We start from the raw sequence: 14,921 nt of genomic DNA, 5'->3' as shown, positions 1-14,921 counted from the left end.
TGCGTATCTCAGTGCAGATCTATCTTGGCGGTACATTTACCATCTCCTTTTACAACTCCACAGAATTCCAGTTCTACAGGCCTTTACACTTGGAATATCATAGCTACCTGTATTTGTTCTGATGGGAGAGTGTAGACTATGAACGGAGTAACCTTGATAGTGTACCATGGGAAGAGAATAGACAATTGCTGTGCGCCATTTTCATCCGTACGATATCCAAACATTACTTTATCCATTCCAGGGTATAAAGTTGTGGTAAATTCGGAGGATGTAATCCGTAATCGTGATTGTTCTACTGCTAATTAGACTGGCATAAGTGTATGTCCTATATGGATTGTGTACTCCTTGAGACAGTGCAGTTTCTCACTCTTCAGGAGTCCAAATAGTTACTTATTACTCTGGTAGGGGTCCTTCTGTAATCTGTTCATGTATGAATCTCTTGGAGGAAAAGGATTTTGTGATGAAAAGATGTCAATCTATCATACCTATGAATGTAAAGGAAGTATCATTAATTAAACATATACACTCTGACGGAGTGTTAGCAAGACCCCGAATAACAGTACTAGCATTGTTGGTAGATGTCCATTAAAATTCCTACGGAATATCCACTGCAGACTCTCTAAGAAGGGAGACCGATGGAACAATGCTGACTTTTAGCATGATGTTTAAAGAGTAGTTTCTAGTGTCTAGAAAATATCTAGAAAGAAGTTGTACCAGACGTAGTATTATACACCAATGCCTCCACCTGTGCCCAGAACTGAAGAACCGCCACCTCCAAAGATTTTCCCTAAAAGGTCTTAAGAAGTGCCTTGATCAGAAGTGACAGTCTCTACGGGCTCCACCTTGAATCTGACCCTAAAATCTTTCAGGACCAGCAGAATCAGCAGCTTGAGGAACCATAGGGAAGGAAAGAGTATGACCAGAGAGAGGTAGAGGTTATTTGGAATACCTGAGATACAGCAAGTGACTAGAGACACTATGAAAAGAAGTAGTAGAAGTATGGCCAAAAGAACTAAGAGTTTGTTCTTCAGATCCAACTGTTTCAGGTTCTTTAACTTTAGCATAAAGTCTTTCGGGTCCTCTAGCATTACTGCTAGCATTACATTCCGTAGAGTATCCAGCAGTAGACTCTTCAGCTTTACTAGCACCCACAACAGCCAATTCATCCTTTAGTTCTTCAAGTTTAGTAGTAGAGGAACCAAGAAAGTAGGATTATGAGATTCCTTAGAGTCTTCCTCAGATTCTCCATCATCCACAACCTCATTCATACTATCCTATCGTCCTTCCATAGTTACCATCATAGTAGCAATCCATTCATGTCTCAACTGGTGTGAGCAGGATGGTCAGTATGGACGAATGTTGACTAGCTATGACAACTATGTAAGCAAACAATACATAATAACTAATTAATCTGCTCTAGGTGTAAGGGTTGTGTTATATCTGCGTTATTAGTTCCTACCCTTGTAGATCCTACGGATTTTCCGTAGGTTTTGGGGATCTTAAGACCTTCTAGAAGCACTGATTCTATCGATTTATGGAGTAACTCATTAGACTAATTTGCATGCAAGAGGTTTCCAAGGAGTCTTATAAACATCCCATGAGTATCTCCTGCATCACATATCCTTTAATGTTCTCTCCTTGTTAGATTGAACATGTGGCACAGGTGGAGAGATACACATTTCAGTCTTCGTTATGTCGTCTGGTGTAATCAAAGGCTAATTTATGTTCACAGCATGTGGCAAGGTGGTCTACAGTAGCTGTTGTTCCTTTGCAATGTTTGCATTTATCATAGTTTCCCATGAAGTAATTGTTTAATGAGATTGGTGTGGACTGGAATTAAAAACTAGTGCCCATTTTAACCAAAAATTTATTCACTCCAATAGAATCATGGGCGATTGATCTTTCTGAAATATTGTGAGAATAAGACTCTGAATAACATTATATAGTCCCAGAGGTATGAGGCACAAAGGGGTTTATAATTTGTCGATGAATTGATTTTTGTATGGATACTTTGCTAGAGCTTTGTAGATATCTTAAGGATTAAAACACAGATAATTAGTCTCTAAAAGTTGGTAGTTTTGTATGTGACTGTATATTCCTGTTTATCTCCGTGAACACTCCCAGTTCATAATTGTGCATTCATATACTACAAAATTGATGAAATTAGTATGGATAAGAATCATTTTTACTATAAGTATCAAGGTCTCACACAATATTTTCAAGATGAACAGCTTATGTATGATTAGTGCACTATAGACACAATAGAGGGTTATAATTTACAACTAGTTGATTATACAAAGTGTTCTTTGATCCATGTCCTTTCATCTTCCAAAATTCGTTCGGAAATTACGCTTTTAATAGCCATATTCGCTATTTTAAACTGTACAGAGGAGTCAATGCTCAATTTTGTATGCAAAGATACATCCATATTCTCTGAGCCATCAATTTCTAGAACTTCATAATTGAGAAGTGACTCAACTATTTGTATGAAAACTGCATCATCTAACATCTTTGGATTTCTTCCCAGCAGATTTTTTGCTGAAAATGGTTCTGGCAGCATATTTGCAACTTTTGCAATGAAAAGTTCATTTGGTTGTAATCTGTCAATTTTAGTCATTGCAAATGAACGCATCTCGTCTATGAACGTAACATTTTCTAGATTGACAGATACACTTGCCTTTACAGGTTCGGAGTAAATGAGATACTCAGGAGACCATTCCATTGATGCATCCTGGTTTTCGGTAGAAATTTTAATGTGACCTTCATCTAAAAGCCTCTGAACGCTTTTACAAACAAATTGGGGCATTCCAGAAGTATTAGTGTAAATATGTTCGACTAGTTCGTCTGGTATATCTGCAACATTTAGACAGTGAGAAATTAATTCTCCTGTCTCCTCTTTGTTTAAACGTTTCATTTTCACCACAGAATTGCGCTCTTTAGCGATTTCCAGGAGGTCTTTGGCCCTTAAAAAATAGGCATTTGGTGCGATAAGAATGAATATGATAGGCATAGTAGATCCACAATTTGCCTCTACCTGTTTTCGTACGTCAGTTGCAAGCCTTGCTAAATCTAAAACTATATTCCATGATTCATCATCTATTGTATACTCAACCGATGTTCCTCTCTGCATGTTTAAAATTATACATAGCTTTTCGTGCATTAAAAATCCCTGTATCATTGACAATATGAATGGTGAAATTGGTTCATCCAAAAGAGACCTCTCAAGAAGAGCAATTTCTGCATCGGAAAATGAAGATGTTTTGGAGTCATCAAATGTGGCTTCCATTTCAGAATCAGCATTTTCATGCATACCCAATATGTTTTTTAGGGTACTTGAAAGCCTGCTAGCTCTCTTGTATTTGTTGGACAACCCCTTTATTAGGGCTATTGTTGATTCACTCTCAAGGCCATCAATCAAATGGCTGATTACTCCCATGTTCCAATGGAGGGATGGATCCAAGAGTTCCTTCACAAGGGCTGTTACTCCCTTTTTAGAAACACAATTATGACTTTTATAATACTGTCTATTATGAAGGGTGAGCATTTTCCTTCTATGCTCACTGGATGCCCATTTATCCACAAGTTCGGTACATAGTGATTTCCAGATAGTTTTGGAATCAGTAGCTATTGATATTTCAGAATCCCTTATAGTCGATACAGAAATCGTGGGAATATAGGGATCAAGTTTTCTCTTTAGGTAGGCTTGCATTTCGCTTCCTTCGTTTCCAAAAATGGTCATAATACCGCCATATCGTAATAATTCATATTGGTCTAGTTTGTCACTAACCTCCTTATACATTTTCCAACTCTTCCAACTTTCCAGGGGAGATTTAAGTCTCTCTTTTCCTCGAACTACTTTCCCAGTTGGTGTGTAAATATTCACTAGTTTGTCTTTACCCTTCAACTTTATACGATCGACGTATTCAAACCCTAGGGAGCTCTGAGCTATTAAGTAAGTGTTTTCATCTACAAATATCGGATGTGTGAACTTTTTGACGTTTTCACTATCGTTTTTAGCTGCCTCATATGAACGTTTGATTCCCATGCTCATTAATCTGCAAGAGAGATTAACATGATCTCCAAGTGCAGTATATTCTTTGCGCAAATCATTGCCCAGAGTTCCACACCACACCCTTCCGGTTGATATTCCAATGCCCACATCAAGACCTAATCTTTTACAACTACTTGCTATTTTGAATGCCACGAAAACAGAGCGAACGGGATCATCAACATGGTAATATGGAGGGAATCCCATGAAAATAAGGATCATTAGACCTTTGTCATCCACTAGAAGCTTATTTACAACACCTTCAACAGCATATGTAGCCTTTTGACATACTACCATGATTTGCTGTGCCACATCTCTTCCATTTAGTGATGAAATATCAAAGTTGGTTACGGATACAAAAATTGTTGTAAGGTTGCGCATTTCATTATGAAAGATATTATAGCCCGAAATAAGCCTATTATAGATATATTCTGGCATATATCTTCCAAATATAGGAACGTGACTGGTCCTGACATCCAAATCTGCACCGTAATCCATATATGATAAAGTACGCATATCTTGCAGAGTGGTATGAGTTGATTCTCCAGAAATATCACTGTGCATGTTTGTTTTTGGTGTTAATTCGTCATTAGATATCGATTCTGTCATACAAAATGTTGTATACCTTGAACGATTGAGATCATGTTCATTAGCATATACAAATTCTCCGTAATTCATACCTAATACATTTGATAGTGGCTTCACGGATTTGAGTACATAATACTCCGTATTACCATCTATTGGTGTAACTTCCACTTCTGTTTCTGCACATTTTAAAATAGAAGCTGAAATGACAGTTTCTCCAGATTCAGCCAGAGGTTCTGCGATTGCAATTTCCCTTAGAGGTATGCCGGATATTACATATTCCCAGTGGTTCATCACACCTCCAACGTTAAAAATTGATATTTTTCCAAAGGATGCTCCGATATGCATCGATAATGTTCTTCCATCAATCCCAGATGGGAACTCATGTAATACTTTGTGCAGTTCGTGACAACATTTTAATGCTAGAAGAGACATTTGTTCGTTTGACAAGTCGTGTCCTTTCCATACCGCTAAGACTGCATCTCCGGAGAACTTCATTATATCGCCTCCCCAGTGATATATTATGCTAATGAGTGGATCAAAAAATTCATTCAGACATTTACCCAAAGTGGCAGCGGCATCTGGATCTCCAGAGTCTTCAACAGCTTCGGCCAGAGAAGTGAATCCACTAACGTCACAGAATACGACTGGTGCATACCCTTCGAATATTGGTGTCAAGTCCACGGAGGGTACTATTGATGTTCGTATCTGTGTCAATGGCGATGTAGCTTGGATTTGAAAGGTGCCAGATTCCAGCACCTGTTCGTCAATGGAGCAAGCATATTCCCTAATAATCCGAGGAACAAAACTAGCAAAGTCCTCTGGTGTTGCTGTACTCTCTTTATATGCTGAAGGGAGTCTATGAAGTCTATTCGAGAGGCAAGAAGTAAGTTTTTCATTCAACCTTCGTTCACATCGAATACTTAACCACCGCCAGTCATCCTTTAACCTTTCCTCATCCTTATTAGCGTTGTAAACATCAAAATAGTCGTCATTATCCACGTCTACTTCTCCCTTATCATACCTTGAGATGCAGGGGCAGTTCCGCACGGAATTGAAGATAGAATTGGTTGCTGAATCCATTTATAGAGATTTTTATGCGTTTGATATATCAATAGTGAAATGTGTGCGTCTTTACCAGGACAGGGCACCTACATAAGTGACACAAACCATTTGCGACCTCAAATGGCATATTTTCCAATCAGGATACCGGGAAGTGCGAAATTATGACTCAAAACACATTTTTTTGAAAATGGTACTTCTGAAAACTGTGCACATTCTGGAAATGGAGGTCGACAGAGGGCAGAGCAAACGAAAAGTACGTGCGGATAATGTGCTCAATACGGCAGAATGGTTAGATGAATTTGAGCACAAGTAATGATCAAGGATTAAATAGCACAAATATGTGGAGGGTACTTGTCTTTGGTCAATGATCCATCTAAAACTCTCCAAAACTGTTCGTTTACGAGTACCAGATATCACCAACTATACGCTTTATATATCTTAAGGACTTGTTATACGGCGAAAATAGACATTGCCTTTACAGTTTATTGATTTCCTTTATAACTGCATTGAATGGCTGCACAAGCTTTCTGCGCTTTGGATCAGAAGATTCTACTGCTTTTGTAAGATTCTGGATTTTTTCCTTCAAATTACCCAAGAGCTTTGGATTCTTGGAAGTCGATATGCGTTTAACAACTAAAACCGCCACTCTTGCTAGGCTCTTGATCAATTGAAGTGATAAACCTCTTTCATTAGATTTTCCATTCTTGCTTTCCTCACTAGCTTTTGTGGACAAGATATCAAGAAGATGAATGAACCGTTCGGTTGTCTTTCCTGGAGATGAAAATGCCTCAACATCAACACCGGAGAATTCGCTATCTAGATTGTAGGTTTCCATGTGTTTCTTTAGAGCGTCTCCTGAAACATACTCCAGTGTTTTTTCAGCGATTTGGAGAACCTCTGATTGTACAAAGTCTACGCGACATTCTGAAGTGATCTTAAGTAGATCAATGCCCTCAAATACTGACGGAAGACGCCTTGAAAGTGTGACAAAGAATCTTGTACCAATTTTGCATTTTTTTGTAAAGACAGAGGATAAAAGTCCCATGTAAATCACAGACGTAGAAGATAGGGTGTCACCAAATATAGCTTTCTCCATTCTACACAGGTGAATAAATGTGTCAAGTGTAACATCAAGCACCTTCCTAGTTGTTTGCAGCGTTTTTATAATGTTTGTCTGCAGGTCTATTATTAATTGGCGCAGTTCATCAGATGGACTTTCAGTAGATGTTTTTGGCCCACCCTTTATAAGTTTTGCTACCTTGTTTGAATAAGAAACTAAAACTTCCTTCATGCCCTTTTTTAGATCCTTTTCTTGCATAACAACTGATTTAACGTAGGAGTTCAAAAGCCTGACCATAGACTTCATGCTGAAAACATCGTGTGATTTCCCCTCAAAGTGTGCTTGAAGGAGATCCAGATATCGTATTTTCATTCTTAGAGAATCTGGCGTTAACTCTTGCATAAGACGGCGTCTCTCCATGCGCACTTTGGAATATCCTGACTCCACAGTTAAAAGTTCATCAACTACAGAAGAAAGCGTCTTTAGCTCAATATCTGAGTCTTCACCCTCATCTTCTTGTTCTTCATCCTTTTCATCTTCATCATCGTCTTCTTCCTCTTCCTCAGATTCGTCACTTTTTTCGTCGTCTTCAGACTCTTCTTGATCCTTTTCTGATTCTGAATCTTCACTTTCAGATTCCTCGCTTGTGTCATCATCTTCATCCTCATCAATATCATACAGAACTGCGTTTTTTACAAGTATCTTTTGTACATCTAGACTTAGAGTACCTGAAAGTTGCCTCCAAATTTCCTTTGCAATAGTGTGAAATAGTCCAAAATCCGGTGAGTGATCATCGGTAATAATCGCGGAAAGTGTAGCGGATTGTAACCTTACATCACCCAAATCTTGAACTGCTTCACATAGAGCTTCTGCAAACTCCTCAATAACTTCATTTTGTTGAGATTTCAGATGTCGCATCTTCAGCAAAAGCGCCAATGATAACACACATAATCTTAGATTCGTCATATCCATCTTTACGGACATGTTGTAAAGACGATCAAATATTAATTCACCAGTTTTATCTGTAGCTTTTCCAACTTCTAGATATATTGATGTTACATTGTGAACTGTTTCTTCAGTTTTAAATGATTTTGTTTTAAAACATGTTTCTAGAATCCTTGCTAGTTGGGTTATCACAGAATTTGTGCGCGCTGGAAGTAAATCAGCAGTACAGTTTAGACATAGCTTTGCGAAATCCCCTAACATTTTGAGGCGAAGAGCGGGATCTCCGTGAGAAGCCACACATAGTTGAAGAACTGCAAACATCCATGAAACCTTAGAATTGCTACTCTCACCAGTAGGTGCCTCAGATGCCTCAACGGTGCAAAATTCAGCCTTGAAATATGGATAGACCTTTGTTACATCCGAGTTCCTCAAAATAGTATCAATGACCTTCTGAAATGTGGAAAAAGAGCCCATTGAAAAATTACAAGATTCACCTATATGCATTATACAAGATATTCTGGATCCATCATCAATATCCATATTAACTCTTCTCCCATGTTGTTCTGGATCAAACATTTGTTTAAAATCAATCATTTGTGCTTGTATATATCCGTATATTTCGTGATCTTGGAGAGCATATTCTTGTTTTGAAGCCTCCTTGCTAAATATTCCACATAGTAGATGCAGAGTATGTGATACAATAATTTTTAGTGGGTGATCCCTTGAAGCATGATTATATTTCATTATTGCTTGTATGTATGCCCTGCTATGCTCAATAACCTTGTAGCCAATTTTACTGAGGAGTACCGCGTAGAGTCTAAAGGCAGTGAATGCATTTTGTACCGTGGATTCAAAAAGAGTGTCTATGGAAATACAAACCCTCTGAATATCCGCAGACTCAATAAGAATGTGAAAGAAGGAAGGTACAACGGGATGATACCTTGGTATACATGAAACATAGCGAAGGGATATCGGTAGATTTTGCTGAGATGCAGGAGATTGGGATATTACAGCGAGAGAGGAATCTCCGTTATATATATACTTGTGCAAAAGTGCGTACAAGCTCATTAAAGGGCAAGATAATACACCTTCATCTTTGAGTGTTTTATCTACATTTGCCTCATCAAAAAGATCAGAAATACGGTCTTTAACATGACTAAGTGATACTTCAGCATCCTTTGTGGCGGTATAAACATCTCTAGCGATCAGAAATTGCAGAATCGATGCGGCATCCTGGAAGTATATCTTATAATCATAAACTTCCCATACGCTTTGACAAATTTCAGACAAATACTCTACGCACTGAGGCAGAGAAAAGTATCCTACCCTTTGTAAAATAGCAATTCCGAACAGCCTTCCGCATAGGGCATCCTTAACCTCTGACGGAACACATTCTTTTGTATTGGTATACTCCAAAATAGCTTTCGCTACTGCTCCTGGATCGACGTTATCGATATGTACCCTAAGAACGGAGAGTAAGGCTACAGTAAATCCGATCCTCGAGTTCTTCCTTTTGGATCTTATACCTTTCAAAAGCCTATCAATGGTGTATTGCAGTAGAATATTATCCTTAAGTGCATATTTGTATTTATACTCTCTATTTGTGGATAATGGGCCAACTCTCCACTCATCTTCTTTATTCTTTGTGGCTTTATCTCCGGTTTCTATGTCTAAGAGTATTTTGTTGATGGATTCCTTCCGCTTTTCGGCATCAAATTCCGTTAGCTGCTCAAAGCAGGACAAAAAACGCTTCTCGTCAAATTTGGACATCAGGACAACATATTCACAAAGTATGTATCCGATATGCTACAAAATTCAACCTTAGAAACCCTCTGGGTGAGAGATGAAGCCAATGGTGTTGTGTGGATATCGATCAGTTAATAAATTCATTAACTCTAGTTGGCCTGTGCGTTACATTTTGTCTTATTCACATGAAAGACACAAGTACAGGTGCGTTTGTTAAACCTAGGAAACGCCTAGCTCGGGCACTTTGCACATCCGTGGTACTGAGATTATTCGTGATCTCATTTGCGATTTTCATCTCTGAAAATTCCTGGATTGATCCTCCCAAGCTTGATAATGGCAAGATTTATGTAACTTTGAGGCCTAAAATGGCAAAGGATGAATCACATGAGGAAGTGGTTCCGCTGGATAAGATTGAATTACAAAGTAAAAATGTAGTATACGGCAATACAACGTATCCTTATACAACCCTCATGGGATTTTTGGATAAAAATGAGCAGGACGACTTTTTCAAAGGCTATAAATTTAAGCTTTGGATAAAGTTACTGCCATTTCTCAGCTGGGATGCCGAGCGCTTTCTCAAATATTCTACAGATGATTTAGTATATGGAACTGAGGATTCCACAGCATTCTTCCCACTTCTTCCATATTTGTCTAATTTAGCAGGAAAATGTCTTGGGTTATGTCACAAATTTCTCATTGATAAAGGCTTTTTTAACGATGGAACAGAGCTACCTAAATTCATGTATATAGCAATAGCCGGTCTTTTAATCACAAATGTATCTGCAATAATATCTGCAGTTCTAATATATCTCTTGTGCTGGAAATTGCTACTCAGGCGAAAATGTTTAAACGATCTGGGAGATGGATATTTTGACACCGGAATACGTTGGACAGGAGTATATGAAGAAGTGAAATTTAAAAAAATTGAAAGAATTTCATATCTAGCAAGTATACTATATAACATCTGCCCTGCAGCAATTCACGCAAGTGCTCTATACACCGAGAGCGTCTTTTCACTCTTTTCTTTCCTTGCCATATTATGCTTATTTGAGGCTGAAGAAATATTTTACAGTAAAGAATACTCTAGTTTTTTATACACACTACAAAAGTACATTTTAGAAATCGCGGCTGTCTTTCTATTTTTTTTATGTTGTTTTCTAAGATCAAATGGTATCATGTTAGCGATTCCTCTATTCTTTCATACTCTCAGGACGTGCCCACTGTTGTCTAAATTTAACATTTTAATGGAACATTATAAACCAATGTGGACCGAAAGGAATGAAAGAAGCAGTAAACTATATTTTGTTATCGCAGCAATTTTTCATTGGATAAAGGCAGCATTTTATGCCGCTACGCTTGCATTGCCACTTATTTGCCTGCAGTTTTATGGATACGTTGTATATTGCCTAGTAACACCTTTGGATGATATAAAACTTTTGAGCTTCCCTAAATTTCTGCGGGCAGCACTTACTAAAGGTGGAATAAAAAGGTTTTTGGGAAGGGCTTCCCTACCAACAGAGCATAGAAGCTGGTGCAACTCGAGATTTCCAAACATATATAAACATGTACAAAAGGAATACTGGAACCTCGCTCTATTCTGGATCTTGAGGAATCCGGTACGGCTCCATATGCTTTTATACACTGGAGGAACAATTATGATTTGTGTATTCTGCTTGATTAGGTACAAGAACTTTGTCAGGGAACTATACAGGAAACTCTATGACTATAGATTGGGGCAAGATGGGAAAACTGGAGGTTTATGCTCAAAAATCACGCTTCTAGTCTCTTTACTTTCTCATCCAGAGGTTGGACTAGTGTTGCATTTATTATCAACCCTTTTTACTTTTTTATTCTATGGTCACACAAATGTGTTAATGAGACAAACTCTCTGTTTAATTGCCTATCATTTGCACTTTGCGATTATTGTGGAAAGGATACGTCATATTAACCACTGGAAATGGGAGAGTCTTTGCAAATTGGACATTGAAATAATGGTAGCGTTTTTCCTACTTTTGCAAAACGTTTTGCTCTGCTTTATTGGAATCGCATTATTTTCAAATTTTTTAGGATGGACCTAATTATAAACTATTTGTAGTACTTGATAGATATTTAAACTACATTATAAATGGGTCTTCCTCCCCTCTCTTTTTGATGAATCCTTCTATTTTGAGTCTCTTCCTGCTGTATGTTGTTGGTACGAACTCCTTCGCTGCGGACTCTACAAGTTCCATGCGATTTTCTGAGGGAGTATAGAGATAAACTGCAAGGATCGTGCGTCCATATCTGCGATTTTTTATCCCTAGAAGTTTTCCGTCTCCAACATTCTACACCTTGTTTATCGCAAATGTAAATTTACCTGTGGTAAGAAGTTGATTTCTTTGGGATATTCTATTACTACGGCGGCATTCTTATTTAAAATAGTACTGTTTGCGATCTTCTGAACAGTTTTAACGTGGAAATACTCAATCTAACCTCTATTAATTCAGAGTATATGACCTCTTGGTATGGTGGACAAGCTATGAGGAGATCAAACTTTTGGTTAATTGAGTGTAACCACGGTGATGTTATTGATTCCTGTCATTATCATTATAAATAATGGAGATTTATATACCATTGCATCCGCTCTTAATACCCTAGACTTGTCCTTGAAACCACAGTGTCCAGCATTTATTGAAGTGGCCTGCACAGAGATAAATAAGAGGATACCTTACCTTGCAACATTCCATTGATATGTCTACAAAAGTGCAGTTGGTTGCTCCATAGGAGAGAGCCTCTAATCCTACAGAGCCAGTGCCACAAAACAGATCAATTACACTGTATTTATGCATATACGGTGATTGCCACAATATACCTGCACTCTCGATCCGGAGAGAACATGCCAATATGTTGAAGGGATGAGAATAAAGCGCCTTTTACCTAGTTCATGTTATTTCAAAAATACAAAGATACCCTAGACATCATGGGACGGATGTATACGGGTGGACAACAGAGTTTTCGACCCCGTATAGAACCTCCATTTATCTTCATCATTGAAACTGTGTTGAATGACGATTCATCATGCAGTTTTATTCCTTGCATTCCTACACGTTTGCGCATTAGACAACAATTTCGGTGCGAATGACATACTTGTTGGTCTGAATTTGTATCTGCTCTTGACTTTTTTGGAGATTATTCTTGGCGCGTAGACTCTTACATCCGGAGAGTTGGATTTTCTGTATGTTAATTGCGTGGAAATTATGTAAAATACCTGGGTTTGTCTTCATCGACTTTGTCTCCTCCTATGCCAGCCCTGGCGTTGCTGCGCTCCACAAGATCCTTCACAGATTCAGCATCCTCTGAATTGGAAGACATCTTAATTTCGTGGAAATTGCGTACAAGTCCGGAACTTGCCAAGTTTGAACTTAGGAATGAGAGATTCTGCAAAGAATCTCCGTAAAGGGGCGCACATTTTGAAGAAACTGCAAAAATATCTTTCCCTCGTCTATTAAAGTTTATATTTTTGCACTTTACATAAATACTAGTCTCATCTATGAAGAAATATGGTACAAGAATTACCAGAATAAAACACACGGAGAAATCCGTGAGAGCCATTCCACATTATGAATGGGTAAAGGGCAAATTCCCCTAAAAATATAAAGTGATTCTTTAATTTGCATCATAAGCCTCATTTATGAGTCACATGAGCCATCTTCACAATCCTGATCAGAGTCATCGTCAAAATTTGGAAAGTCCCGTCCGTTTTGTCCCTCATCGTCATCTAAATCGTTTTTCCTTCTATTTTTTAGTTCCTCTTCTTCGTCTTCTTCATCCAAGATTTTCTTTTCTTCTCTCTCTAGTCTCTTCCTTTCCCTCCTAAGTTCCTTCTTTTTCTCCTTTCCTAGCCTCTGTCTCTCTTTCCTTTCTTCCTTCTTTTGCTTCTTTTCAAGCTTTTCAATATTCTTCCTGCATCTTTCCAGTTCCCTTTCTAATCTCTTTTCTTCACTCTTCTCCTTTTCCTCGAGTCCCTCTGCATTTCTGATCCTTTCCTTTTCTTGTTCTAGCTGTTCCTGTAGCCTATCTTCTTGCTCCCTAAGTGCTTCTAGTTTAGTTCTGATCTCCTTTCTCTTCTTGTCCTTTTTCTCTTTCTTATCCTTCTTGTTTTTCTTATTGTTCTTCTTAGCTTTCTTGCTTTTACTCTTGGATTTTTTGGCCTTTTTGCTTTTCCTCTTCTTAGACTTGAGTCCTCTCAATGCGCCTCCCTCGGAAACATCTCCGTCTTGAGCATTTTTAGCTGTAGGGGAGTTCCCTGATCTCTCAGTTGGAACGGCATCCAGCACCTCCTTTATGTTGAATGGCTGTGAAAGAAGATCCTTTGCATCCTTTTTTAACTCTACATCGTCAGTAGTGTTCAATGCCGGAACAGCGCTTTTTAGTGCTGAAACAAAATCATTAACACTATTGCCACTGTTACTTTCGTCGTCAGATGCTTCATCATCCTCAGGTGTTTCAGTTACCTCGTCAGTGGGAGTGGGTATCTTATCGTCCTTTGGAGTGCTATGCTCTACTGTTTTTGTTTCTTCTTTATCTGATCTTATAATATCCTCGATTTCGCCATTTGGTTTAATCTTATACTCTCTATGCTTCACCTTTTCAACTGGTTCACTATTCATGTCACTTATGCGCAAGTATTCATACTCATGTACGTGCTTATATCTATGTGATTCTGACCTTGTTTGGTGCTTTGGTTCTTTTGGTTCTGGTTCAGACTCCAAGTTTCCAGAATCTTCTTCTTCTTCATCTTGTTCCGGCTCCTTGTCTTCTTGGGGAACATTTGGAGATTCCTTGATAACATCGAGTTCTCCTCTCTTATCAACAGATACAACTTCTTCAGGAGTAATCTCCTTTTCATCATCTTTGATGAGGGTGTTAAGTACGGATAACTCTTTAAGGGCTTCTGGTGAGAGATCACCTTGTTCTTTGCTTGAATCCTTCTTAGGAACTGTTATATTTTTAGGTACATCGTCCTTTGGTTCTGCATCTGCCACATCTTCTACTAACTCTTGCTTATGGTCATTTGCACATGGACATGTAACGTTTTCTTGGCACTTGCCATCTTCACACTTGTTAATATGCTTGGGCTCATCGAGATCGATTCCGGTTAGGGTAATCCCGTCCTTGGTTTTGGCAAGGACGGCTAAACTTCCTACAGAAAGCAGCGATAACACAGAGCTTATCTTCATTGTTTAATGCCACTATCCCTTTTAGATTATATCTAAAAGTCGACTTTGATTGTATTACCACCAGTTGAATGTCGTAATTGGAATTATGAAAACAGGAATATCGCCTGCTTTAATACTCAAGGTTATGCAAAAATGTAAATATGTTTACGTTTAACGTAATTTGACAATATACATGTATAATAAATACTAAACTATTAGATCACATTTTGACATGTGTTCTTAGATTTGGAAATTTTCCGTAATTTACCCGGAA

The 14,921-nt window shown here is 38.2% G+C and overlaps 5 protein-coding genes across 5 annotated transcripts, besides 3 other annotated features; 1 reads left to right on the top strand and 4 right to left on the bottom strand.

Moving 5' to 3' along the window:
* Positions 1-2,290: 2,290 nt before the first annotated feature.
* Positions 2,291-5,716, bottom strand: BEWA_015540 (hypothetical protein; the record flags this gene model as incomplete). The annotated part of the gene is made up of 1 exon (XM_004832388.1): positions 2,291-5,716. One exon carries the CDS (start codon positions 5,714-5,716, stop codon positions 2,291-2,293), a length of 3,426 nt encoding a protein of 1,141 aa, XP_004832445.1.
* Positions 5,717-6,173: 457 nt separating this feature from the next.
* Positions 6,174-9,473, bottom strand: BEWA_015530 (conserved hypothetical protein; the record flags this gene model as incomplete). The annotated part of the gene is made up of 1 exon (XM_004832387.1): positions 6,174-9,473. One exon carries the CDS (start codon positions 9,471-9,473, stop codon positions 6,174-6,176), a length of 3,300 nt encoding a protein of 1,099 aa, XP_004832444.1.
* Positions 7,258-7,377: a sequence feature (GA-rich).
* Positions 9,474-9,814: 341 nt separating the features above from the next.
* BEWA_015520 (conserved hypothetical protein) lies at positions 9,815-11,527 on the top strand (the record flags this gene model as incomplete). The annotated part of the gene is made up of 1 exon (XM_004832386.1): positions 9,815-11,527. One exon carries the CDS (start codon positions 9,815-9,817, stop codon positions 11,525-11,527), a length of 1,713 nt encoding a protein of 570 aa, XP_004832443.1.
* Positions 11,528-11,563: 36 nt separating this feature from the next.
* On the bottom strand, positions 11,564-13,075 carry BEWA_015510 (conserved hypothetical protein; the record flags this gene model as incomplete). Its single annotated transcript, XM_004832385.1, has 9 exons — positions 12,697-13,075; positions 12,576-12,661; positions 12,399-12,529; positions 12,301-12,365; positions 12,161-12,263; positions 12,061-12,129; positions 11,922-12,023; positions 11,806-11,886; positions 11,564-11,773 (listed from the first exon to the last, which is right to left on the bottom strand). Exons 1-9 carry the CDS (start codon positions 13,038-13,040, stop codon positions 11,564-11,566), a joined length of 1,191 nt encoding a protein of 396 aa, XP_004832442.1. The 5' UTR covers positions 13,041-13,075.
* A 42-nt stretch (positions 13,076-13,117) lies between these two features.
* On the bottom strand, positions 13,118-14,668 carry BEWA_015500 (hypothetical protein; the record flags this gene model as incomplete). The annotated part of the gene is made up of 1 exon (XM_004832384.1): positions 13,118-14,668. One exon carries the CDS (start codon positions 14,666-14,668, stop codon positions 13,118-13,120), a length of 1,551 nt encoding a protein of 516 aa, XP_004832441.1.
* Positions 13,216-13,444: a sequence feature (GA-rich).
* Positions 13,543-13,660: a sequence feature (GA-rich).
* Positions 14,669-14,921: the final 253 nt, after the last annotated feature.

This window comes from Theileria equi (genome assembly GCF_000342415.1).
Source record: "Theileria equi strain WA chromosome 4 map unlocalized gcontig_1105316255033, whole genome shotgun sequence".
NCBI lineage: Eukaryota > Apicomplexa > Aconoidasida > Piroplasmida > Theileriidae > Theileria > Theileria equi.
The sequence above is the reverse complement of the archived record's forward strand: the minus strand, read 5'-3'. Positions and strand labels throughout refer to the sequence as shown.